General features: G+C 53.4%; 1 protein-coding gene across 7 annotated transcripts; it reads right to left on the bottom strand.

The window, feature by feature from the left end:
- Positions 1-376: 376 nt before the first annotated feature.
- Positions 377-24,809, bottom strand: NDEL1 (nudE neurodevelopment protein 1 like 1). Of its 7 annotated transcripts, XM_048323845.1 has the most exons (11): positions 19,800-20,294; positions 16,445-16,500; positions 16,204-16,301; positions 14,611-14,764; positions 13,281-13,429; positions 12,132-12,268; positions 9,959-10,132; positions 9,111-9,202; positions 6,883-7,034; positions 4,141-4,175; positions 2,075-3,001 (listed from the first exon to the last, which is right to left on the bottom strand). In XM_048323845.1, exons 3-11 carry the CDS (start codon positions 16,287-16,289, stop codon positions 2,934-2,936), a joined length of 1,047 nt encoding a protein of 348 aa, XP_048179802.1. In that variant the 5' UTR covers positions 16,290-16,301; positions 16,445-16,500; positions 19,800-20,294; the 3' UTR covers positions 2,075-2,933. The 7 variants fall into 7 exon arrangements, with proteins under 7 accessions (XP_048179800.1, XP_048179798.1, XP_048179802.1 ...); XM_048323844.1 differs by lacking the exons at positions 16,445-16,500; positions 19,800-20,294 and adding an exon at positions 24,710-24,809; XM_048323847.1 differs by lacking the exons at positions 16,445-16,500; positions 19,800-20,294 and adding an exon at positions 23,477-24,265.
- Between the last annotated feature and the right edge of the window lie 1,959 nt (positions 24,810-26,768).

The following is a 26,768-nucleotide window of genomic DNA, read 5'->3' as shown; positions in this document are numbered from 1 at the left end:
GAGCACAGCCTCGGGCTGGGCAGCGGAGCCGAGCCCGGCCGGACAGCGGCAGCAGCGGCAGCCCCGGCTCGGGCCCCAGCCCGGCTCTTGTGCACAGGAAACTCCTTCCAGCTGCTCCACGGAGGCAGAAATCCCCCGGAAGGCAGCTGGAGGCTTCCAGCATGTCGCCAGCTGAAATATTGTGTCCCCCCTGAGGGCCAGCAGCAGAGGCTGGGCCGGTGTGTGCTCAGCCCCAGCAGTGCCCGTCCCCCTGGCCCAAACCGAGCTGCTCTCCCAAGGGCAGGGGTGTGGGATGATGTGGCACTGCCTGAACACCGGCCCTCCCTGGGCCATGGCAGAAACCCCTACGGGACAAAGTAAGAGCCACGGCCACTGGTTCTGCAAAATCCACTGATTCCACATTAAAAGAACTTTATTTTTGGAAGATTAGTCTCATTTGTTTTCATTCTTTTGAAACCACATCATGTCAGTGGCACCAGGGTGGAACGGTACATCCTATGGAAACATGCCAGAGAGAGGCTGAATAAATAAAGCTACAAAGCCCAAGTTATGTACAAAGACCTCAGGCAAAGGTATTATGTTTACAAATCTATGTACAATAAAACAAATGTAAACAGTCAAATGCAGCAGAGGATGCACAGGAAGGAAGGACCATACAAACCCTAATGGCAAAGGGACAATCCCACCTCCACTGCTGGGCCAGTGGGGTTTTTTTCTCAGCATTTGTAACTCAACCACCTGGGAGCTGCAGAGCCCCTGAACGACGATTGCTGAACCCTCAGCTCCAACCCTGGCTCCATTTGCTGGTTCTGTCTAAAAATCCACCGACTCTGAGGCACATGGACAGAGAAACCACACAAATGTGTTGCCTGAAAGACCCACAGGGCTCAGTCGCCCCAAACTGTCACAGGTGATGCTGGACAGTCCAGTCCTACAGCACAGGGGTGATGGGCAGGGCAGGGCGGGCCTTGGGGCCAGGTGGAGCAGCAGCTTCCTAAAGCTCCCACGGGGTCGCTGTGTGGAGGGTGAGGGATGGAGGCCGAGTCCAGCAGGGCCACGGAGCTGTGGGGCAGCCCTGGGGGCACCTGAGGGCACAGGCCCTGGGCACAGCACTGCCACCCCTGCACCAGGGCAGGAGCCCCAGGGGGAACAGCTCAGCCGTGCTTGGCCCTGCCAAGGCATCTGGGGGGGCTGGGATGGTCGCCCCAGTGCGCTGCCACGCCCCCTCTCCCTCCCTGCCCCGGCCCTCTGTGTGTGTCCAGCTGTCCAGTGGGGATGGGCCGGGCTGGAGCCGCTCATCCAGCCCTGCTGTGACTGCCACTGACACAGCTGGAACTGAGACAGGACCTGGGGCCAGCTCCAGGTGCAAATAGCGCCAGGGCCGCTGCCAGCCCCCCAGGGCACTGCCACGAGGCCTGAGGGCAGCAGCTGCAGGGCCTGGGAGGGGACAGGGACAGGAGAACGAACCTGTGAGAGGAGCGGCCAAAGCTCTGTCAGACCTCAGTGAGAGGAGAGGGAAAGCCAAGGGGCCGAGGCCGGGCGTGTCCCCAAGCACAGCAGGACCCCTGTGCCCCCCAGACAGAGCAGGGCTCGGTGTCCCCAAGCACAGCAGGACCCCTGTGCCCCCCAGACAGAGCAGGGCTCGGTGTCCCCAAGCACAGCAGGACCCCTGTGCCCCCCAGACAGAGCAGGGCTCGGTGTCCCCAAGCACAGCAGGACCCCTGTGCCCCCCAGACAGAGCAGGGCTCGGCGTCCCCAAGCACAGCAGAGGGTGGCAGCTCGTGGGGCCAGGGCAGAGAACGTCCACTAGAGCAACAGCAGAAAACAAACTGTATTGACAGGACATGGAGGGCCGTGGGCTCGGGGTCTCCTCTCAGGGCCATGTTCCAGCAGGGTGGGAATGGGGAGGAATCAGGAGCAGTTCTTCTCGTGGTGGGCTGAGAAAAGCATCCAAGTCCAAACTCCTGTGGGCTCATACACTCAGGGGGAGCATTCCCGGCGCCGAGGACGGTCGGGAGCCCCCCAGGCCGGGGGGCCCTTGGTCAAAGCCGTTCACTGCCCTGGGAAGGAGAGAGAGCCCGTCAGGGAGGAGCAGCCGGGGGCAGGGCACTGCTGCCTCTCCCCAGCACCCGGAACCCTCCCTGGCCCCGCTCCTCCTCCTCACGGCGTCCCCGGGGACAGGGCCAGGACAGCACCGGGACAGGGCCCCAGCTCCGGCTGCCAGGTCAGGGCCCACGCCAGGGCCGGAGCTGGCACGTCCTGGCTGAGGCGACTGTCCCAGGAGGACGAGTGGCCCCAGAGCCTGAGCCCGCTGGGTCTGTGCACGATGGGTCTGTGCACGATGGGTCCGTGCAGGGTCAGGCCCAGCCTCCCTCAGCGTCGGCTGCACCCGTCCTTTCCCTGGCACTGGGTGCCCGTGTGCCCGGAGCGAGGGCACAGCCCCCGGGGCGGTGCCTGCCCTGTGCCCGTGTCCCTCAGGAGGGGGGACACACACACACACACACACACACACACACACACACACACACACACACGCTCTGAGGGCAGCCAGTGCCACGGCAGAGCTGTCTCTGTGCCCCAGCAATCCCCCCTGGGATGGGTGGGAGAGGAGCCTGTGGGTCCAGCAGCTTTTCCATCTGACACGGCTCCATCCCAGCCCAGGAGCAATGACATCCCTGATCTGCACTTCCCCCCACACCAGCCCTGCCCTCAGGGGGCTCTGCAATGCTCAGGGTGGGGGAGAGCCCCACAGCTCTGGAGGCTCAGCAGGTCCTGCTTCCATGTCCAGCTCTGCAGCACTTCTCCAGCTCTGCCTTTCTTCATCCAAGGTGAAGCAGCAGCCTGGATTTGCTGGGCCACAGCAAAAGGCACCAAACAGCAGCAGCAGCTGGGGGATACTGAGAGCTGGCACTAAGGCTGAGCTTAGGGAGGGCTTACCCAGCCTTGGGTTTCTGATGGGAACATGAAAAGGCACCAGAAAAAGGGAAAGACATCAGCATTACTGCAGTGGGAGACAGAATTAAAGGAAAATGAAATAACTTAAACACAGCAAGTGTAAAAATAACCAATAAAAGGTCCTGCTTTAACTTCCAGGAGTGAGCTGGGAAAAGCTCTTGTGCTCCAGCTCCGACTCGGGCAGTTCTGGGAGGTCTCTGGAGCCTCCTGCCCATAGTGATTAACCCCAGCCAGGTCCCCCTCCTGCTCCTGCCCCCTTTCCCTGGCCCTCAGACCACTCCAGCAAACTCTGCGGTGCCTGTGCCATGTCCTTGCTCTGGGATTCCCAAGAAATCAGGCTCCAAACAGAGCCAGGAGCAGCATTCCCTGCTGGAAAGGTCCCTGCAGTGGTTGCTGAGGGATGTTTCTGACCTCCTGTCCCTGCAGTGCCATGGGCTTTGTGTCTGTGTCCAACCACTCTGCCCTGACTGCTAATTTAGACTCATTAACCTGCATTTCGAGCTGGACTTTGTACTTAGCACCTCATGCCCAAGATACCCTCAGCTCTTAAGTTTCCAACACATCCTCAGTGGAAGAGTCTTCTGAAGCTGAACAGTCCAGCTTGAAGGGAAAACAGAGCTGGCAAAGCACACTTGGAGACCTGGAACTGCCCCAGCTGCTCCCAGCTGCCACGGCTGTGCTGGGCATGGACAGTGACACCGAGCAGGGACACTGCTGTCCCTGCCCACACTGTCCCCTCCCTGCTCTACCCCGGCCATCTCCCAGCCACCTGTGCCCTTGTCTGCTTTCCTGTCTGCCACAACCACATCACTGCACACCAAGAGCCACAAAATGCTGCAGGAAAATCACAACCGAAGGGCAAACCTTCCGAATGAACTCCATCAATGAAGCCACACCTCCCCTGAATCCCTGCTGGGACCAGTTCAATCAGAAACATGCACTTATTTGAAGTATTACACAGATCAAGAAAGCAAGCAGCACTCAGGCTTATGTTTGCAACAGGTCACAGCACCAGAGAGGTTTATTTCAAGTAAGGAGAAAGAGCAATTGCAGCCTCAGGCTCTATCAGGGCCCATTAGTGTGTGACACTACCAACTACCTCGTGCAGTTACCAGAGCCCCCAAATCTGCCCCAAGCCCCAGGTTACACCACATGCAGCCAATCAGTGCAAATGAATTCATTTACCCATGACCAAGGTGGGGAATATGACCTTCTCACGCCTAGTGGAGAGAAAGGGAAAGTTTATGCACACAAAAATGACATTCCTGAGCACAACCCTTGAAGCAACAACTGGGGCCAAGCAAAGGTGTTAAACCAGACCTCAGCAAACCTCTCCTGTCTGACCTCTGCACAGTGAGACTGCTCTGCACGGGCAACCCAGCACAGGACAGGCACAGGATTCCTGCACCTGAGTCACCCACAGCTCCCTCTGTCCCAGGAAAACCTTTAAATAAGGTGGATCTGGGACTGAAAAGTGACCCAGATTTCACAGCCTGGTGTATTCTGATCAGGGCTGTGGGGGACAGCATAGAGACACCTCCGACTGCTGTGTGTGAGCACAGGCACTTCTCACATTCAAACTTCAGCTCGTTTCATTAAAACAAAGCCCAAGAGATTCACAAAAATAACCAAGAATAAACATCAGCTATGAGGCCTTTGGCATTCAGGACTGCAGGAAGGGGAACAGGCACCTCAGGCTGGCTGTCCCAGTGCCAGGGCCCTGCAGAGCCCAGAGCAGTTTTGTTCCCTGGACAAAACTGGACTGACATTAACAACCAATTAACAATAATTACAACAGCAAAAAGCAAGTATCCATCCCGAGGACCATCCTCAAGTGCTGTTCTGCCATTCCCTGGCATCTGGACAGAACCTGCATGTTCCTGAAGGGACCAATCTGCAGGAAACTGATCTTCCACCAGACACTGCTGAGTTTTTAACAAGTAGGAAAGCCCTGACTGCCCCAATCCTGCAGCCAAGCTTTGGTGCAAGCCCTGCTGTGCTCCAGGCCTCCCCTGAAGCAGGGCTGCCCTGTTCCCCACCGAGGGCAAAGAGCAGGGGCTTGGCAAGAGCTGGAGATGCCTCAAATATTTCAACCAACTAAATGGCAGAAGGAGGAAGGTAAACAGAGCTGTAATGGTGTGGCTGAGTTATCTCTGAGCCAACCCCACCACTCAGCCACCAGCTGTTCCTTAGGCAGCAGCTGCAGATTGGATCAGGGCTGCACCCACACCTGGATCAGGGACACACCCACACCTGGATCAGGGCTGCACCCACACCTGGATCAGGGCTGCACCCACACCTGGACCAGGCTCCAGCAACACCCGGGGCAGGGAGGAGAGTTGATGGCTGGAGAGGAAGGAAGGAAGGGACAAGAAGGGCAGGCGTGGCTCAGGCCCTCGTGCCCACCCCGCACAGCCACTCTGGGCCAGCATGGCCAGGGCTCAGCCGTGACCCTGGCTGGGGACAGCTCCCAGTCCAGCTCCCAGGGCTGAGCCAGGCTTTCCACAGCAGCCCTGGAGCCTGCACCCAGCGCAGGCACTGCCAGCACCTCCTGGCACAGAGCAGGGGAGCAGGAGTGGGTGAAGGGACAGCCTGGGAACAGCACACAGGGGTACAGGGGACCAGGACAGGACAGTGGGGCTGTGCAGCATCTCTGGCAACTTGCAGATAAGCACAGCAACCACTTCCAGCCCTTTATCCTGTCCACTAACACCCCCAGCTCTGCTGCAGCATTTCCTTCCTGGGTTTCTAAGCCTTCCTCAGCCCCAGCCTGCTCCTCCCTCCAGGCAGCCAGCCCAGGTAAGGAGTGTGATGACAATCTGCATAATTAAAAGTGACCCCCACCCCACAGAGCAATCAGCTTATTTGTCACACCACACCTCAATATAGCTGCGCTGCCTGCTAAGAGCTGCCATAATCCCTCCCCAGCACTTCCAGCTCCCTGGGGGATGCACAGCCCCCTCAGCCCTGCAGCACACACAGCCCAAAAGCTGATTTGCACATGACTTTAAGGCTCTGAACTCTGCCTTTCCCAAAGCAGCAAACACCAATGGCTCTAGGAGCTCTGAGTGCCAGTTTTTAAGATGCAGCTCACCCTGCTCCCCACATGGCTCTGCTGAGGATGAATGTGGGAAGCTCAGCTGGCTGCTCTGGCACTTTCAGGTTGGAAACAGCTCATTTCATTCTCTAAAATAAAGACAGGATTGAGGAAGTGCTGAATATCAGCATTAAATGGCACTGAGGTTTAACGTGAGGACACACAGGGAGCATGGAGGCTGTTCTGCCCCCAGTACCTCTGTGCTTTCCACCTTTGTACACCCACTGGGCCTTGTGCTGTGAGGCACTGGGGAAAACCCTCCTGCAGAAGCATTTCCCAGTGTCCCAGAGGGAGCTCTGAGCACGGCAGACACACACACACACGAGGGCTCATTGTTCCCGGGAAAGCAATCCCCGGCTCCGAGGCTGACTCACAGCAGGGAGGAGCCACCCCTCAGCAGCCAGAATTCCTCCACCGATAGTTCATCCCTCACAGAGGGGGTGTGAGCACCCAGGATCCCTCCCAGGGAACATCCCTGCCTGCCCCAGCTGCTCCAAGGCAGTCTCCACGTCTGGGGCTCTGCATGCACTTGCCCAGAGCACACCTGGCAACCCCTCCTCTGCTCCTGAGATGCCCTCAGAGGGCCCATTCCTCACTGCCTGGGGTTGGTGTTGCAGCCCCCAAGAGCTCAGGCAGGACAGGCACTGCCAGCTGAGGCACAGCCACACTGCTTTCCTCTCTGCTTTACAGAAATCCCCTGCAGACTTTGCACCCACAAGTTATTTCTCCTACGGGATGAAAACGGTGGTGGGCTAAAGACGAGCCGTGAAAACTGCTCCAAGGAGCTGCTGCAATGCCCCCCCCGAGGGCAGAGCTGTGCCCTGGCTCACCCCTTGTCGAAGAAGGACGTGTGCCCTGGGTGTGGGTACTTTGTGCCGTTGCTGCTCATCACGGCGCTGTTGACATTCCCTGAAATGTAGGATTTCCGTGACGCCTGGTCCTTTGCAAAATTCCTGCAAGCAGCTAATTTGGATTCTAAGGCCTGCGAAAGGGGAGAGAAAGAAATAGTATTAAAAAAGTAATAATTAAAAGGAAGTACTTTGCTGCTTATGAGCCCAAGACTGCCATGATCAGGACTTCAGTGTGATCACCCTTGGCAAAAAAATGGGAACAAAGCTGTCATTTCTTCTGTCACCCAACCACAAAGGAAACACACAGATGCTGATGCAGACTGCCAGGCATTACTCAGCTCCACGAGGGCTCAGATTCTAGAACAGATGAACTTTGAAATAATTACCCAAGATAAGGAAGCCAAATCCTAGCAGAAGTTACCAAAATTTCTTGCTTCAGCAGCTGCTGCGAGCTGATCAGAAGACCGGGAGCCTAAAGCAGAATCCTCAAGTTTTAAGAGGGGCTGTGCATTTGGAAAGTTGGTTTTTTCACCAGGACAACACCTGCTGGAATTTCTTTCTTAATCTTGGCTTGCAAAATAGTCAATTTCTAAAGCTCCACTGCCACCCTTCCCAACAGGCCTGGTGAGGTCTTTCTCCTCTATGTAAAGTGACAGTGACTCCTGGAAGGAGGAGCAACATCCAGATTCTCTCCTTTACTCCAGAACATCACCTGCCCATTCTGCCACCATCAGAGGCTGAATATCCCTCTTATCCTGAATATCCACGGCGTGTAGCAGGAAGTCCGTACCCATTACACCCCTGTGTGTGGGGGCACTCAGAACATGGCAGATGCCTGCACTGGAAACTGAAATTCATCTCCCCAGATGTGAGGTTTGGTGCTGTTCTGCACAGAATATTCCATTACCAGGGCACTGACATGCTGCCACAGGTAAGTGAACCCTGTGCAGACTCCTAGGAATCCATGGAAGTTTATTTAGGGATTATGGACTATACAGGCAGCTGTAGATAACTCTGGGTGTCACAGATTGTCCCCTGGCCACAGCCAGTGTGGTCTGAGCCAAGGACTCCCTGTCTCAGCTGCAGGCAGGAAAGCAAAGTGGAAACTTCCTGCAGAGACAGGGAGTGTAAGGTTTGGGATGAGGCACAGCCAAACCCCAAAGAGCTTGACCACCCTGTAATTGTTCCTAGAGCAGTGCATGAGCTGGAACCCTGTCCCAGTGGCCGAGCTGTGGCTCAGGGCAGCCTGGGAGAGAAGCTTGCTTATTTGGCATTTCCTGTCCTTGCAGAGTAATCACACGGGATTGTCACTAAGCTCCCTAAATCCCCTGCAGACTCTTACTCACAATGATCCCCTTTTAAACATGTCACTGCTAACCCCGAGCTGTCCTGCTGCCCTTTCAACCAAGGCTGAGCTCGCTGCCTCCAAATGGGAGCAGCCAGGCAATTTTTCACGTCCAACTTTGCTAAAACAACTGTCTGTACTGCAGCTCCTGCCGGGCTCAGCATGGTTACACAGGCACAGGGCACAGCCAGAGCCAGTTCCCTGAGCTTCACTCACACACAAACAAACCACCACGGCTCACCAAGAAGCTCCTGGGAGCTCAGGAGTCATTTCTTGTTCCAAGTGGAAAGCCTGGGTCCTGAACAACACTGCAGCAGATGTTTAAAGCACTTCTTCCCTGCTCACAGTGTAATCCCTTTAAAGGCTCACGCATTTCACTTCCCCACCAACCACAGATGGGAGCACTTGGCTTTCTCCTGATTTATTTTCTCACTTTCTTACCAAAGGTTTCCAGGCTGGTTTTTCTTTGAGTATCTGTGGCAGAACTCCCTGGGAGAGGAGCTCTCCCACCAGCAGACCCTGGCAGGGTGATCCCAGCTCCTCCCTCAGCCAGAGCCTGAGCTCCAGCTCTGCAGCCCAGAGGAAGCTGCAGGCCCAGTTCAGGTAAGAACAAGTTAACGGTGTCCAATCCAGTACTTGAAAAACTTTTACTCCAAATAGGAATTTTGTCACCCCAAATCGGATCAGAACCACGGGATCATGCTTTAAAAATCAAAATATTTTAAAAAAAAAAAAGCATTATCAAATACTAAGCAGTGAATGTGGATGATTTGGCAGCTGCAGAATGTACCCAGCATGGGCCAAGGCCGTGTTGAGATTAAGCACAAGGACAGAAGCCCCAGGGAGAGCCCAGAGTACTCACCCCCACTTTCCGTAGCAGATCTCCCACAATGTTGAGTGCAGATATTCGAGCTGAAGGAGTCAGTGGGCTGGTACCAAACCCATTTGGTATAGCTGCAAACACAGACACTTCTTATTACTTCACTCCTCCACAGTTCAGGTTTGAAAAAAATTTAAATTCATCAGATTCTACATAAAAAAAAAAAACCCCAAACATATCTACGATCTTGCTGCAGACATTTCATACCATTACCCACAGTAACTGCAGGATCACTAGCCAGAGAAAAATGATAAAGCTTGACTCCTGCCCACTGCCCCCGGTCCCATTAGCCCCCCAGGCAGAGTTCATGCACTCTCCATCTGCAAGGCTACTGAGTGCAATCCATCTAATCCAGCCAGAGCTCCCTCTGGAATCGACTCCTTCTCATTTGAAAAATAAAGTATTAATCCCTGTGACTGTCCAGAGCCTTCCAGATGGGAAAAGGGGCTGGACTAACATCCCACTGCCTCACGGAGGAAACAGGACCCCTGAAAAGGCAGAGTGGTAGCAGAGACTCCAAATTCCTGCCCATGTTCACCCAGCACTGCTGCTGCCTATTTGAGCAGAAATATCAGTCCCTGCACTTCCCTGAATTTCCAGATATCATCAGTGCTCTACAGCAGGCACCCACTGCAGAGTGCAAACCCCTCCTGCCCCCAAAGGCAGTGTCTGAGCTTCACTGTCCTTCTCCATGCTGTTTACTCCTGAAATGCACCCGATGCTGCCTCAGGATTCAAACACAACTCATGGAAGTGTGTGGGATCCACACCCCCACATCCACCTCGGGTTCCCTAAGGAGCACAGCCAGACCCCATTCCTGTGGGTGATACCTTTTGGGGAAGGAAAACTATTTTCTGATCCTTTTCCAACGGGTGTAGCTGGCAAGGAGAGAGAGGCCTGGACAGCTGAATCCATCTTCTCACAGTCCAGAGTGGGCGAGCTGGGTGCTGATTTTCGGGTTACCTCCTGCTGCCTTTCCCTCACAGCCAGCTCTTGCCGTAGGTCTGAGGATTGAGAGAAGGAAAAACCCCACAAAATCCCATATTAGTGACTGATTCTCTCACAAACACTCTCTCTGTTCATTTGGGAGGGGCAGCAGGAGACAATTCCCAACAATCCAGGATTAGTGCCTGCTGCTGCTTCCTCCAGCAGTGAGGACAGCCCTCAGAGCAGCCCCAGCCCCATCCCACCCCTTCCCATTCCAGCTGGGACAGGGAGGGAGCAGATGCCCCTGCCTGCCCCAGAGAGCTCCCTGTCCCTGGGATGGGGGCAGCCAATTTGCCTCAGGATTTTTCCCCATTTGCAGCGTGAGCTCCATGTTACAAAAACTGCAGCTGGACACAAAGGGCTGCTGCTGCTGAGCCCAGCTCCTGCTCAAACACAGCTTGGAAAAACAGGAATGACCAATATATTCCAGTGTTTCCCATTCTCTACATTCTCCTTCCAGTTAATCCACACAAGCCAAAGGCAGTCCAAGGGTTGCATCCAGTTTCTTGATGCCTTGGCAAGTAAAGGAGCAGAATGGAGGGCAATCCAAAGGAAAGGGACTCCAAGGGAAAAGATGGAGCATTAGGAAAGCCTGGTTTTATTCTCACCTCCTCCCAGACTGCAGCTTATCCCCTACCCTGTCCCCTTCCCTTTCCACAGCTTTCTGCTACAAAGAGAATCCAGCCCAGCCCAGCAATGGATCTCTCAAATCCTCACAAAGATACAAACAAACATTACAAGTGAGTTGCTCCTTTTTGGGCAGAGCAACTTCATTTTCACAGACCTCCCATTCCTTGCCTCAATCTGGCACAAGAGCAAAATTAACTGCACATTACAGCTTTTAAGTTGTCACAAATATTTAGAACTGATTTTAGGTAAAACAGCAGAGCCGAAGTGACAATCTGTCTGGGCTTCCAGAAGAGGACCTGAGGCTGTTCAATCAGAAATGTCATGTTTGAGTTTGACAGTACCAGTTCTTTTAGAGGCTACTGTTCCTGCTTGCTGCCTGGGGGAATAACTCACGAATGCTAAAAATTTCCAAATGACTCATCTAAGAAACAAGATGTCTGTTTTGCTGATTGTTCCAGTGTTCTAGAAAACAGTCCCCTGGGTTTTGCTGGTTTTTCCAGTTTTATTGCCCTAATCTCAAATTACAATACATATATTTCCTCAGAAAATCTTCCTCTTCATATTTAGTACTAAATCCCCGTGCTTCCAATAAAGCTCCCAATTTCTGGGGCACAAACTTGCTTCAAAAAGGGTCACAAAGGAGAATAACAACAAAAAATCCCAACCTGCTGTCAGATTGTGTCACACTTAGGTCCAGGCCTCAAATGAGGAAGTCTTTTAGGAAGCTTCATTTAGGGAACAAAACTGCAAAGCACCAACCTCTAAACTACATAATTGGCTGGCACAGGCCTGTGAGCAGATCACCTCCACTGTCAGAGAAATCCATTTATACCAACCATTAAAAATGCTTCCCCAGCATCCTCAACGTGAAATCCACTGGGGAATTCCCAACTCCCAGTCACATCCCAGAACACCATCCCAAACATCTCTCACTCACTGGTCTAAACACAACCTTTACTGGAATATCTTAAATAAAATATTTAAGGCAATTTCCAAGGGGCTTAGAAGGAACACAGGAGAGATTTTTTTAGGAATTAATTAACCATTTCTCCTGTATTTCCCTGTTGTTTCCTGTGCTTTCCCTTCCTATAAACCCACAGCAAGAGGAACTTTTGAAGCACATTTCCTCAATTATCTTATATCCGTGGAACAGAGTATTTTTGTGCTAAAAATCCTGAATTAATCTGATATTAGCTCTGCCCAAATGAGGAAATTATTTTTTGGCTATACTGGACATACAAAGAACACACTGTTAGTAACACCTACAGCATCCAGTTCAAGTCTCATCATGTGAGGCTTTCCAGAAACATGAGCTTTGCTTGCTGCACATCTCTTTTAGCAAAGCAACCCTGCACCAGGACACAGAACCAACCAGACCAGCCATACCTCTTGCTTCATCCTTTAATCTCTGTACAGAGACCAGCAATGACTCCTTGTCATCCAATTCACTTTCTAAAAATGCATTTCTCTCAATAGCTTGGTTCAGCCTTTGTTCAAAGTCTTCCAATGAAACTATTGTTGCCCTAGAAACAAAATCCAGAATATTAGGTTCTCCAGCTCAGCCAGCATAAAAGCTTATTCAAAACCGTAACAGAAGAAAAATGTTAGCAGGGCTCCATTCAAGGTAAGCATGTGAAAGCCATGGAAATGCTTCTTAAAAGGGAGTAATCAACTCCAAAGAAACAGGAGAAAAAGATGAAAAGAACATGATAGCATCTGGCTCTCAGGGATGCACCAAAGATGTGGGAAAGAGCCAGTGCAGAGCAGCCAGCTCCATTTTTCCCAAGCCATGCTCCAAAGCTGTGCATTAACCAGAGCACCAGCTCAGCTGGGGCTGTGCTCTCAGGGCTCTGCACGGGCACAGCCCAGCCAAGGTGGGAAGCAGAGCACTGGGATACTGCCTAAGACCCAATTCCTCCCAAAGTCAGCGTCAAAAGTTAGTCAAGAGCTTAAGAGCCTTGTGGAAACAGGGCCTCAGCTCTCAGATCTTTTTTCCAGATAGCCAGAGGTTCACTCCTGCTCTCCTGAATCAACGGCAGAGTTCCCATTCAGCAGAAGGGAAGCATGACCTCCTCCCAAACTGGGTGTTCCCAGCAGCAGCCTGCAAAGGGCAGGATTGTTCCCTGCAGCTGTTCTGCCAGGGACAGGAGACTCCTCTGGCCTGTTTGATTTAACAGGGACTATGGAAAGCAGGAGCTCCTGACTTCAAAGGGGCTCTGAGCCAGCAGGACCACAAATAAAGTCATCTAGTTGAGAGTACCAAAGGCAGTGCAGTGGCCTGGCTGGATCTGGGCTTGTTCCTCACAGGAGCACAAACCACACTGTCCCACTGCCCTTCCTGCTGCAACAGGAACCAGCTGAGGCAGGTGAGGGGCAACTGCACTGGTCAAACAATCCGGTGCCTTGGGGGTGTTTGGGTTTTTCTGATTGTGTGTTATCCTCCCTTTAAGGAACAATAAAATGCTCGAGCTGAGTAGCAAAGAAAAGATCTTTGTAGTGCAAACTTGAAAGGGAGAGGAGGTTTGCAGCCTTCACCTCTTTGCACGTTCCAGGTCATCGTTGGCCTGCTCCAGCTCCCTCACATATTTGTGCAGCTGATCTTTGATGGCCCTTGTCTGGCTCAGGTCATCCTCCAACAACGACACCTGCTTGTAACTCTGGGCGTACTGGTGCTCCAGTTTCTCCTGAAACAAAGAACAGGGAGATAAATATCAGCTGCTGGCACTGTCCAAGTCATCAGCAGGAAAAGGGTACAAAAAGTATCAATGTCTTTGCAGAATGCTGATTTGGGACTGCTGGTAATTCAGAGCAGAAACTGGAGAGGGAGAAGGAACACGCTGTGAACATCAGGGCTGGCTGCAGTACAAAACCCCAGACATTTCACCACAGCACAGCTGCCTCTCAGGGATGTGTCCCTGCACCTGCTCCCCACAGCCTGCACTGACAGCTGCCCCAGAAGGCAGAGAGAAATCCGACTGCAGAGCCTCCCCTACAGTGCTTCTCCCTTGACAGCACCCACCCTGACACCAGAAATTGTCTGACGTGCCCATGAGCAAAAACGAGCCACTGAAATCTTCACAAAACCTCCGGGCCCACGAATTCATCCTCAGAAGAATTCACTGCCCAACGCCCTCTGAGGGCACTGAGAGGCCTGTGGAGAAACTACTGACCTCATAAAACACATCCTAACCCTACAAGTACAGCTGGCACTGGAGACACAAAGTAATCCCATAAGCCCTCCTTCCACTGAGTGAACTTCTAACCTCTGTCTTCACTAAATAAGCCAACACTGCCCAAAATGCTGCTTTTTCAAGATTTCAAGAGAGGCGAGAACTTGTTAACACAGAAGCATCAATTCAGAGCTGCCTTCTGCACATGCAGATCCTTAAGCAATTCCTGGCTCCACAGATGCGGCTGTGAATGGATGTGGAGACTCCCTGAAAGATGAGCACAAATCACCCATTTTCTGTCTTCTTTGGGGTCTCATAAAACCAAGGAGACCCTGAGGGCCAAAAGACTGGTTTAAAAGAAAGGTGACCAGGCAGTGGCCTGACAAACCCCTTGTGCTGTCCCTGTTGCTATGCCGGTGCTCCCTGAGGAACAAACAAAGCTCCTCCTTGGCACAGCCTCGGGAATTCAAACCAGCACCAACTCCAGGACAACGTTTCATGACGTGAACAAGAAAAATTCTGCCAGAAATGTCCCTGGCCTTATTTGGGGTACATGCCATGCTTCAGTGTGGATCTTAACCAGACAACTCCTTTTTTATTTGGATATTCAGTGCCCAAGAGCAGCCCAGACGATCCAAAAGGAGATCCAAGATGCAGCTGAAAGGAAAAGCAACACTATCACAGAGAAAACCTACCTTTAATGTTTCCACTTCATATTTCAGTCTTTGGTTATCTGCTTGCAAATCTCTGTTCCTCTGCTCAGCTTGCACTAGCTGTGCCTCCAACTCAGCTTCTAATTCCCTGCTTCCCTCCTGGAACTCAGCCAGCTCCTCACGGGCCTCCTGGAAGCTGCAAGGAGAGGATTTCATCAGTGGAAAAGCCAGCATCTCCCAAGTTAAAACAAAATCTGCAGCTCTTCTAAAATAAAAAGCTGAAAAACGGGAGTTTTAAAGCACTTAAGTGTCATCCATGGGCCTCTAAGGGGAAACAGAAAAATGGGGAAACAGAGAAATTACATTAAGCTGAACTATTGAAGGAAATTAATTCTCTTACATCAAACCCAACAGCTACCTTAAATGGCTGTGTGGAATCAAAGCTATTTACAGGATTCATGGGAGCCTGAGAAGCACTTTGTGCTCCATTAGCTTTCACTGCTAGCAGACTTTATGGTACAGACAATGAATTAAGCAAACATTTAACCAGATTTTGGTTAAAAACTGAAGACAGAACAACAGTTTCTGCATCTCTGCACTAGCTGGAAAATTAAAGTTCTTAAAAATCATGCAGAGTCAGGAAGCCAGGACATGCCTACCTCCTACCACTGCAAGTTATTAAATACTAGAAGTAGCCACCCCACATACTTTACTTATTAAATTTGCATCTTTACCACAGGTAATAGCTCGGCCCTGAGCAGGCAGCAGAGAAAACCACCAAGGCTTTAGGCAACAACACATCCACTGGTGTCTCAGATGGAATTTCTGACACACAAGAACAGCTTTGGGTTCTCCACATGGACAGGCCGCTCCACATTCCCAACACCTCCCTCCTAAAATACCCCAAACCAAACAAAAAAAGCCACTTGCACCTTGGGTTCTTTGGGCTTGAGGGAGGTTTAACTTCAGCTCAACTGCACATGAGTTACACTGAATGCAAAGAAAGCTTTCAAAAAAAAACCCAAACTGGGATCCTCCTCCAGTGCCCCCCACTCCAAAAAAACCTCAGCCCACCTCCCAGTCCCTCCAGAAGTACAGCACTGCTCCAGAGAGCAGCTTCTCTTGGCACTTTTGGTAACAAAAAAGCCCTATGCCCCCTAAGAGATGCAAACCACTGGTACAGGCAGGGCCAGGAGCTACAGAACACTTGAATCAAATGCAGCAGACACCAAATCAGCCACTTTTCATACCAGTAATTCCACTACAAGAAGCTTGAGGGAACAGCAGTGATACAAGGCAAGCCCAAAGGCGCCTTCTTATCATAAAACATCAAGATACCACTTAAGGCAGCACTTTTAATTACACAAAGGTGCACATGATCATAAAAAGGCTCTGCTCTTGCTCAGACATGCTCAAAACATAGCCTGCAGTTCCTGGCATGGTGACACTGTGCAGGAAACACTCAGCTCCCACAGAGATGGAAATTTTAAAGCTGGAAATCCTTTACAGAGAATTCTCTTCTCACAGGTTCTTTCTAAACCATCTAATAACCACCTTGGTGTGGCCTTGCAGAGGAATAGATTAAACAGTGTTCTGGTCATTAAGAACCAAATTCAGCTTGCAAATCCACAATACCTTTGTTTGTACTTCAAGGAAAGCTCTTTCCAATATGCAGTTTCCTCCTTTGGACTCGAAAAAGTAGGAATTTCTTCACTGTCCATGATCAACACGACCTGCAGGACACAAACACAGGAATACACTCAGGGCAAACACAGGCAATCACCCCCAAAACCTCTGCTGAATCCTGGGCTTCAGGACTTGGCACCCATGTCCAGGATGCCAACAATCCCTCCCAGGGCTCATCCAGCACACAGACCTGCCCCAACGAGCCACAGGATTTTCCCCAGCCTCTGGAAGTGCTTGTGGAGCAGCCTGAAATGAGACCAGAAGGTTTGGCTGTATTTTGTACCTGCCACCGAAGCTCCAGTTGGTGCCACAAGCCCACTCAGGCCCCCAGCCGGTTTTACAGCTATCAGTTTCCACTTCAGTTCATTAAATGTTCTTAAAGAGATTTTGCCTCCTGCCACCACACAGCGACTTCGCCACAGCTGCTTTTAGAGCTGCAGCGGTGAGTAATGAAGGAGGATGAACACTCCAAGTGAGCAACTACAAACAGCTCTGGGTGGAGATCAAAATTCAACTTACTCTTCCTGCAGCAAGTCCTGGCTAATTCCTGCTTGCAGGTAACAGGAATTATCCACATAGTTCTGCTGCCTCAAACAGACACGAGGAAGGTCAGCCTCTCCCATAAATGACATGGTCACGTCACACGGGAGTGTTCCAGCCTGGAGCTATTCAGAGGAGAAGTTTCCCATACCAAGGCAGTGGAGATCCCCTCGCCATGAGGATCCTCCTTTCTTGGACCTCCACAGGCTCTCAGCCAGCACAAGAAACACAATCAAACATAATTTTTATACTGTTTTATATGGTCCAGGGGACATGAGACAGTGGAGGCCTCAGCACACACCAGGTCTCAGAGCTGATGAAGGTGATCAAATGCACAGCGGGACCAGGAGAACGCTCAGATCCCAGCCCAGGAGATGCACCATTGCTCCACCTCTCCAAGCAATCCTACAGCTCTCCAAGGCATCTTTTTTTTCCTCCTCAAAAAGCCAACCCTCAAATTCTGTCCTTACCACCCAGAAGAAGAACGGGGTGAACCCAACCTCCTCTGTGCTCCAAGCAGAGGCTGTGAACGCCTGCACCAAGCCCATTGATCAGAAGAGCTGACCTAGAAGTCCTGACTTTCACACTCTGGCAGGCATCACTTCTCAGCCAACTCTGGCCCTTCAGGCTAAAATTGTCACACTAATGTGTTCTGTATCTCAGTGACCCACATTTTTGACACCGAAAAGTGGGCCAGAACAATCCCATGCTTCTGTCAGAGGGCAGCCAGGCCAAACACAGCGAGGCAGAACTGGCACATTGGTTCTCCAGCTGAGACTGCAGCTGCCACAAGCCAAGAGCAAATTTATCCAGAGGGTGCCAAGCACCTCAAAACACCTCAAATCTCGCACTGTGTTTATTTAACTTCACAGCTTTATTGCAGAAGCACACGTGTCATGGCTCAGGTCATCACACTGCCCAGGAGAAATGACGGTGCTTCCTTTCCTGCACTGAGAAGGAAAAGTACCTGTGGAGCTACTCCCATGATGAATTTCAGATAGGGATTTCTTCGTGTCAGCTGTTACCAAGGCAGCTCAGTCACTCCACAGGGACAAAGCCCAAGTCCTGGGCAGAAGCCTGTGGATGTGGAGCCCAGTATTCCTGCCTGAACTGCTGCAGTTCCACGGTGGGAGCAGACACCTGACAAAGCTCAGGTGCGTCCAGCTGCTCCTGGACAGTAATTCCCACTGCCAGGACAAGGCACTGCTGGGTGCTGTCCACAGCACTTGTCCAGCACTGATCCAACCCTTCCATAAATCCCTTCAACCTTTCCCTGTACGGCTCTAAACCAGCACACTCGGAGAGGCTCAGAGCAGCAGGGAGCACATTCATCCCCAAACAAATGAGACAAAGCACAACATAGGCCCAGCTCCCACAACTCCAGAGGAGCTGAGCTCAAAAGGTGAGCAGCCAAGCCAGCTGTCAGCAAAATTCAGGATGTGGTTAGAAAAAAGCTTGTGCAAGAAAGCATCTTACATCATTTCCTAGAAGTAGCTGAGATAAGGCATAAGACTCCTTCCTGTCTGCTCACATGGGGCACACCCTGAGAAATAAACATCCACGGGATCCCTGCAAGCACAGCGGCCTGTGCAGGAACAGGAACAGCTGGAAGGGACTCACAAGGACAGGAGGTGAGTTTGCCCCCCACTCCTTGTCCAAAGATTTTTCCTTTCAGACACTGGAGGGAAGAGATTCAGCCCAGTGCTGGCTCAGGCCCTGGGCAGGAACTCTTCTTTCCAAACCCACCCAGACCTTTTCCAACTCTCTCATCCTGCCTTGGTGAAGCCACCTGCACAAGGTGGTAGCTCATGACTGCCCCTGCTCTATGTCTCCCACCATCCCTAATGCTATCAGCAGGGATTTGGGATCTGCTGACTGCGCTGCATAAAGCCCTGCTGCAGATGCCAGCGCGCACTGCTGAGCTCCAGCACCCATACCCCGCTTTTTGTCACTTGTATTCCCTTGTGGGCATGAGGGGCAGGAGAAGGAGAGAAGAGCACACAGACACGGTGGTTCGTGGCCAAAATACCAGCCTGGGAGCTGGGAGATACTGACAGCTTCCAAACCTGCTCCCAGCACACACATGGCCACAGGAAAATCCTTCACTCTGCCAACCTTTGTCCATTCCCTCAGAATGATGGCACAAAAACACGGACTGTGCAAGCAGAGAGGAAATCCCAGGAGTTAGCAGAACATAACCAGACAATTTAACAGAACCACACAATTCCACGCATCTCATGTGTGGGAGAGGGGATGCCCACGGAATACCAAGAGTTGAACAAAAACTGCTTTGCCTCAGCCTGCTGCCTGTTGTCCCGGCCCCGGGAATTCTGTCAGGAGCTGAGAACCAGCACGGCCAGTCCTTCCTATTCAGGGCTCCTTTGCATACGTGGCACTCGCAGAATCCAGCCTTTGACAAACAACACTGAGGCTTTCAGGGAGCAGACAAGACAATGCAGCAGCGTCTTCCAGGGAAAATGAGAGCAGGCTTATGCTGCTGCCCACTCAAATTCATTCCAACACAGCTTAGCATTCACACAGTGCCCTGGGAAAACACAGCTCCAGGGGCACAGCTCCAGCTCCAAAGCTGCTCCCAGACAAGAACTACGTTCAAAACACCGGGGCTCCTTTCAAGCCCCCCTGGACCAAGTCAGCAGGACAGAGCAACTCTCTACTGTGAAAAGGAAAGAACTTTTCCACGCTGCAATGACTCTAAAAACCACAGTGTGTAGGTTAAGAACTTGTCTAAATCCAGAGGGTTTTGTACAGGACAAATCTGTTTTCCCACCTCAAAAGCATCCTTAAAACAAGAGGAGCAGTATCCTCTGGACATCACAAGAGCGAAAGGCTCAAGAATGTACCAGAAGTAACCAATCTAACACGCAGACAGTATTTTTCAAGTAATTTAAGGAATCTTGCATTCAAGGCCAACCCCAAATCCCTCTGGAGCCACCTTCCAGCTAAGCCATGAAAACACAAACACAGCTTGAAGTGTAACATGGTACCTTAAAAAAGCTTCCCGGGCTCTCCATGTGACGGGAGACTGCAGCGAAGGCTGGGATGAAATCTAAGACCAAAACACTGAGCCTGAAATCTAACACGATGTCTCAGCTGGGATCCACCCCTTCCCACAGTCGGGAATCCACCCCTGCCTGCTCTCAAAGTCACTCAGCCGCTCACACGTCACGGCAGGGATGACTTTGAGCACCGCTCACACGCTGCAATTCACCCTGGATGTACCTGCAGCATCTCAAGTGGCTGCATAAAGCATTCCTCCTGATTGCCATTGCCTCACACTCTCCCACTGAACACCAGCTCAGAAATACTGCCATATAAAGAGAATGAGTATTATTTGATCTCCATGAACAGGTCGTTTTTCTTCACAGTTTTCTGCTTTCTTCCTCACAACCCCATTTGCCCAGTATTTTCAGACACCAAACATGAAAAATAAAGCAGAAGCAAAGCAAGGCCACTCAATCAGGACCAACCACAGGGCTGAACTCCCCCAGCTACGCTTGGCTGTTCCCCCCTCCCCTCAAGGCACCGCAAATGTCCACTGACCTTTGGAATTAAACAAGCAACCACCTCAAATAGGACTTGATCGAGAAGTTCTGCCAAGCTCACATGTGGCCTTCAGTTCTCGAGATAACAACCCACTCTGGCTATCACAAAATGTCCAAGTGCCTGTTGGCTGCCGCAGTGCCCCCTTCTCGGAGGCAATGACGCTGTCACCGAGTGCTGGCACCGTCCAGAGCTGCCACGCAGAGCAGGAAGGACTGTCCCCAACCAGCTCTTCTTCCTCTTCCCCTTTTTTGCTGATTCACAGGCAGAAAAGCAGAAGAAATCTTCTGTCCACCATTCTTCACCTTCTCAAACCAAGATGACCAACAGGTAACCCCAAACTCCTGAAGCTCTTGATTTTTTTCCCTGCAAACCCAATCAAGACTCAAAGCAAGGTAAGCCGAGCACTTCAGCCAAAACTCAAAGCAAATGTGCATTGTCTTATTAGAAGATGGAAAACAAACAAGCAAAAGCCATGGATTAGATTCCACCAATCAATTTGGGCTTGTTTTGCTCATCCTGAAATAGGAGCCGGCGGATTTCCATACGCGTTTGGATGTGTGCCTGCATCCATCACCAGGGTGAAACTGAACCTCTGGGAAGTGAACCTTCTCCTGCAGTTCTATTTTTGAACTGAATGTTCCCGAGTGAACCACAACAAATGCCTCCTTCTCCCTTACAACAGCAGCACAGGAGCTTTCAGGAAGAGAAGAAAGTCACCGAGCACAGCGTCAGCACAACGCTCCTTGCTCTGCTGCAACAATAAATCCTGCATTTCCAATTTGGGCAGCACTGGAGGCAGGAGATAACCAATTCCTACCTGCAGGAACTTGGTGCCAAATTCAGAAAAGCCTTTAAGATAAACTAAGCAGCACACAGCGAAGCCTTGTTATCTCAACAGCCTCATTAATCAAATATACCGTGTCTGCTCTACACCACATGGCCAAGAACTCATCTGTCTGGTGAATATTTGATATCCAGTCACAGAAAAACCCTTGAAGAGTGAGCCAGCACTGGGCTGGAAGCCTTGAAACCAGAAGAAATGCACTGATGCAAGAAGCCTCTTCTCAGAAATCAAGCTACAACTACCAAAACTATCAGAATTTTGTATTAAAAAACATTGATGGCTTTCACAAACATGGAAAGTTTCAGATATTTGACCCCTATTCCTTCCCAATCAACGTCACCAAAGTGACTAGAAAAGGAAAGCTGAAGAGGTTGGCGCTCCTGATGCAGGTCCAGGACTGCCAGAGGTGAAGGAAGGGCCCCTGGAGATGAGTGTGTCCCAGAACAACCTGGCCTGAGCACGGGGACAATTTGCTCCCAGCTCTGTACCCAGGAACTCCAGAGGGATGAATCCACACAGAGCAGAGTAAACAGCAAACTGAGGAGGAAATTCAGGCTGTGGAAAGGATACACTCGTCCCTGACTGAGCCTCTGCTCCCTCCTAGGCAGGCTGGTGAGGTGTGACAGGCACCGCGAGCTCTGATCCTGACCCACACCAGGCTGGCAGCTGGCACAGGCTGCCACGGAGCTGAACCCCTCTGGAGATCACCCACCCAACTCCACCTTCTCCAGCTCAAAGCTGCCTGCTTGCTCCTTAAACCTTGAGGAATCCCAGGGCATCCCACCCAGCAGCAGCAGCAGCGATTTACCTGAGAGGTTGTGGCACACACAGCACAGAGCCTGCAGCAGTGACAGCTCCAGGTCCCCTGGGCCTCCCTGTCACTCCAGCAATTCAAACCATCCCGATGACAACATCTCCTGGGAAGGCGGCGGCCAGAGGGTGAGATGCTTCTGGACACCACAGAATGACCAAGGAATTCCAAGGGAAAAGCACTCAGCACGGATTTCTGCCAAAAGGACTGAATTCTGTTGCTTTTACATCTCTGAAGTTCTACCAGTGTCGGGGGGAGGGGTAAAATGGATTTGAAAAATACCCCCTGAAATGGCATCACAGACCAGCCCCCAGCAGGGAGGGGCTCTGCAGCGAGCACTTAACAACAGGAATGTTAAAAATAACCCCCCAAACTCTGTTAATCAGGAGAAGGAACCAGCACAACCTTCCACTGAGCTGTGGGGACAGAAGAGCCCTCCAGGGACACAACCACATCATGAAAAATCTGCTCTGATGGGTCTGGCTGGCTTTGCCCGGGGTCAGGGCAGCACAGCAGTGCAGGCAGTTTGCTGAACACACTCCCCACCTTATCTTGATGATGTTTGTGGTGTCACAAACATCAAGGGCTGCAAAAATACCATATCCTTTCTGCAGTCTCACTTTCCTGGCTCAAAAAACCAACTGTAATGGAGTGAGGGCATAAACTGTACTTTGTTGCTGTACTTCTTGGCAGTCTACTGCCAGCAGTGTCTTCAGAGACAAGATTCCTTGTGACACCAAGGTCACAGACATCATCAGTCCCGTGCTTTCTCTCCACTTTCGTACTTTCCTTTCTCTTCTCTGCCCTTCTTCACCAAATGAGGAATTATCTTACGTATCTGCAACCTCTAAAGAGTCAGGGACAAAAAAAAAAGAAGGTTTTCCCCTGAAGAGGAAGGAAGGCGGCTCAAACAGTGACTCAAACACTGCCTCTGAACGCTTCCTCCACTTCTGGGACTCCCAGTGACATGTGGGATTAAATCTTGTCACCTGGGCTCTGCTTCCACATACGCAACAATACAGAAATGCACAGCCCAGGCAGAAAACAGGGCAGGGGATCTCTTCCAGGGCAGGCCTGACACTGTCAATCCCAGACCCACACTATTTACCCACCCCTGCCACATCCTGTGCAGCCACAGTTAACTGGCACCATCAACCAGCCTGTCTGTGCAGCCCCACTGCAAGCATCAAACTGACATTTAAATAAATAAATAATGAAGCACAGAATCATTCAGGTTGGAAAAGACCGCTGAGATCATCAAGTCCAACCTCTGACTAATCACCACCTTGTCAAGCAGACCAGAGCACTCAATGCCATGTCCAAGAGTTTCCTGAACACCTCCAGGGATGGGGACTCCACCACTTCCCTGGGCAGCCCCTTCCAAAATATCTAAAAGGTTTCTTTTCTGCCTTGGGACAGCTTCTTCCCCTTACAGTTACTGATACCTCTAACAAAACACTGACCTTGGAAAGGCCACCAGCTCTCCGCAGTGTCCAGGAATTGTTTCTTGGGGGATTGGGAAGAAAAATAAAGGAAGAAAAAAAATTTTCTGAAGTATCCAAGGAACTCTTCTACAGCAGTGTCTTGTATTTAACCACCTCTCAGGCAACAAATGCCACAGGCATCCGAAAGTGCCCTCCACCCACTGCACTTGTGAGCAAGTCAGGAGAGTGGCAGAGGGACCAGAGAAGCCCTGAGTCACTCCCAGTGCAGATTGGGCTGTGGGTGGGAGAGCACAGCTCTCCTCCTCCCGGGAGGGAGAGGGATGTGCTGGTGGGAGTCACTCGGCGGAGGCCTGGCTCGGGGAATGTCTCTGCCCTCCTGTCAGCGCATCGTTTCCAGCACGTCTGCTGCAATTCGGGTCACGCTCATCACCCGAGCACGGGGCACGGGCTGCTCGGGGCCGGGCACGTTCAGATGAACACAACAGGGCTCTCTGGGCTGACAGGGAGGATAACAGCCTCAGAGAAAAACCCGCGCTGAGTTATTGACAAACATCCAACAGAGATCACAGAATCACAGGAGACCTCTGAGATCATCGAGCCCAACCTGAGACCAAACACCCCCTTGTCGCCACAGCAGGGCACTGAGCTCCACCGGCCTTTCCCTAAACACCTCCAGGGATGCCAACTGCACCACCACCTCCCTGCCCACTCCAGCATCCAATCATCATTTCCGGGAGGAATTTCTTCCTAAAAAAGACGCTGCGCCCCGGGCATAGGATCGATCAGGGATTTTACGAGAACAGAGGCAAACCACGCGTCCGGCTTCCTGTCAGTGACGGGAAAACGCCCACGCTCGGGGCCAAGGCCGGCAGAGCGGCGGGCAGGGCCCGGGGCAGCTCCGAGCCCCCGGTGCGGCCGGGCCGGCCCCGCACCCGGCGCGGTCCCTGCGGTGGGGGCCCGGCAGGGCGGCGGCCGAGCGGGGCCGCGCCGTGACTGACAGCGCCCTCCGCCAATGGGAAGCGGCGGCGCCGCGCCCGCAGCCAATGGCGCGGCTCGGGGGCGGGCCCTGCCCCGTTGTCAATTCGCAGCCAATCGCGGCGCGGAGCGGGGCCCGCAGCACCCCCGGCCCCCTCCCCGCCCGCCCCGCGCCCCCCGCCCGCCGCGCCCGGCCCGGCCCGCTGGGGCCTCCGCTGGGGCCTCCGCGGGGACCTCCGCGGGGACCCCCGGGCCGGCCCCGGCCCCGCCGCTCACCGGAGCGCATCCCCTGTCACAGCCGCCGCAGCGCGCGCCGCCGCCGGGGCCGCCTCATCCGGGGACTGGAGGGCGGGGCCGCCGCGTGATGCAAGAGCCGGGGGGGGGGGGGGGCGCTGTCGTCACGCGGGGGCGTGGTCCGGGCGGTGCCGGTCCCGGTCCCGGTGCCGGTCCTGGTCCTGGTCCTGGTCCCGGTCCCGGTCCCGGTCCCGGTGCCGGTGCCGGTCCTGGTCCTGGTCCTGGTCCTGGTCCCGGTCCCGGTCCCGGTGCCGCCGCTGGTTCGCGTCCCGTTCGCCCCGGCCCCCGCCCCGCACGGCATGGGACACCCCCCCCGCCCGCCCCCATCCCACCGGCCGCTCCCGGCGTGAGGTGGTCCCGCCCTTCTCCCTTTGCGGCCTTCGGAAGCTGCCCCCTGCCCGTCCTCCGCCGCTCTGTCCCCGGTGACCCGGGGAGGGCACACCCAGGCGCGGGCACCGCAGGCCCGGGCCCATGGACACTGTCCCTGCGGGTGCCTGGACATCCATCGCCCGGGGCCCAGGACACCACTCCCTTGGGGCCACTGGACATCCATCCCTTGGGGTCACTGGTCATCCCTCCCTCCGGGCGAGCGCTGGAGCGGGCAGAGGCAGCTCCGCCTCCTTCCTCCGCATCCTGCGCCCGCTGCCCCGCTGCCCGCACGGCTCCTCTGCCCACGGAGCAGGGAACTCTCTGCGAACTGAGGTTTTTGGAGTTCCGCAGGGACCCCCGGTGGCCCCGAGCCGAGCTCAGGAGAGCTGACAGTCTCCACGCTGGTTTTCTCATCCCCCGTTTTCCCGGCACAGCGGCTCCCGCTGCCCCCGTGCCCGACGTGTCCCGCGGTCCCCGGGCCGTTCCTCTGCCGGGCTTCCTGGGCGGGCCCTGCCCCGCAGCCGGCCCGCGGCTCCCCGGCACTGCCCCGATACTTGAGCTGGCTTTGCGCGTTCCATTTCCTGCCCTGTAATTAGCTGCCCGGGCTGTCATCGGCGGCGGGCGGTGCGGCCGGGATGCCCCCGTGCTTCCCTTGCCGCGGGCCGGTGCTGCCGGCAGTGGCCGTGTCCCAAACCGCAGCTGGGACAGCCGGGACAGCCAGTGTCCTCCGTGGGCACGGTGCCACCATGGCACCACCTCTGTCCCCACAGCCTTTGCCGTGTCCCATCCACTTGCACATGGGATTGTCCATGGTTGATGCTCCGATGCTCTTCCTGCCTTTCCCATGGATTAGTGCAGACAAGCTGAGGATGAAGAGCACAGACCTTTCCCCAGCCGGGTGTCCAGCCAGCCGTGGCTGTCCCCTGACGCCTTCACGGGCCTTTCTGGGTCACCCTGTGTGACCTGGGTGAGGCACAAGGCCACAAATGCTGCTGAGCTGTGTCAGAGCGCCGGGCCCAGGACGTGCAGCACAGCACGGCCCCGAGACACCTGAATTAGAGGCTGTGACAGGAGGGGAAGCCACAGCGTCCTGGGAGCAGTCATCCTTTGGTGACAAACTGCCCTTGGAGCTGCCTCATCCCTCCTGGGAACAGAGCCTTGTTCCCAGTCTGCCTTCATGCACCTTCTGCTGTGTCTCTGTTCCCAGAGGCTGCTGCTGGTGCTGCCACAGCCTGGACCACCCCGCCCACCTCCCACCTTCTCCCTTCCACTGACCCTCCCCCTGGCTCACTGACACCCTCTCTGGAGGGCAGGGAGGGACACTGAGGCGGCTGTGGAGAATCTGGAGGCCTGTCTGGGAGAGTATCTCCTTTCCTGGGATCCAGCCCTGAGCTGCTCCGAGTTGGGAGGAGCCAGAGCTGGTGGTGCTGAGCTCTGGGGCAGGCTGGGCACCCATTCTTGTGCTCTGAGGCAGGCTGGGTGCCCAGCCCTGTGATCTGGAGCAATCTGTGTGCCCACCACTGCGATCTGGAGCAGGCTGGGTGCCCGGTTTTCCCACTGCACTTCAGAAACCATAAAGAAATGTCGTACTCTGTTTGCATCGTGCATCCCACATGTCTTGGGGCAGCTTTTTCCTCACCCTTCAATGACAGAGCAGCTCCTCTGAGGGGAC

Source organism: Corvus hawaiiensis, chromosome 19, assembly GCF_020740725.1.
Source record: "Corvus hawaiiensis isolate bCorHaw1 chromosome 19, bCorHaw1.pri.cur, whole genome shotgun sequence".
Classification (NCBI taxonomy): domain Eukaryota; kingdom Metazoa; phylum Chordata; class Aves; order Passeriformes; family Corvidae; genus Corvus; species Corvus hawaiiensis.
This window is presented reverse-complemented; position numbering and strand designations above follow the sequence as displayed.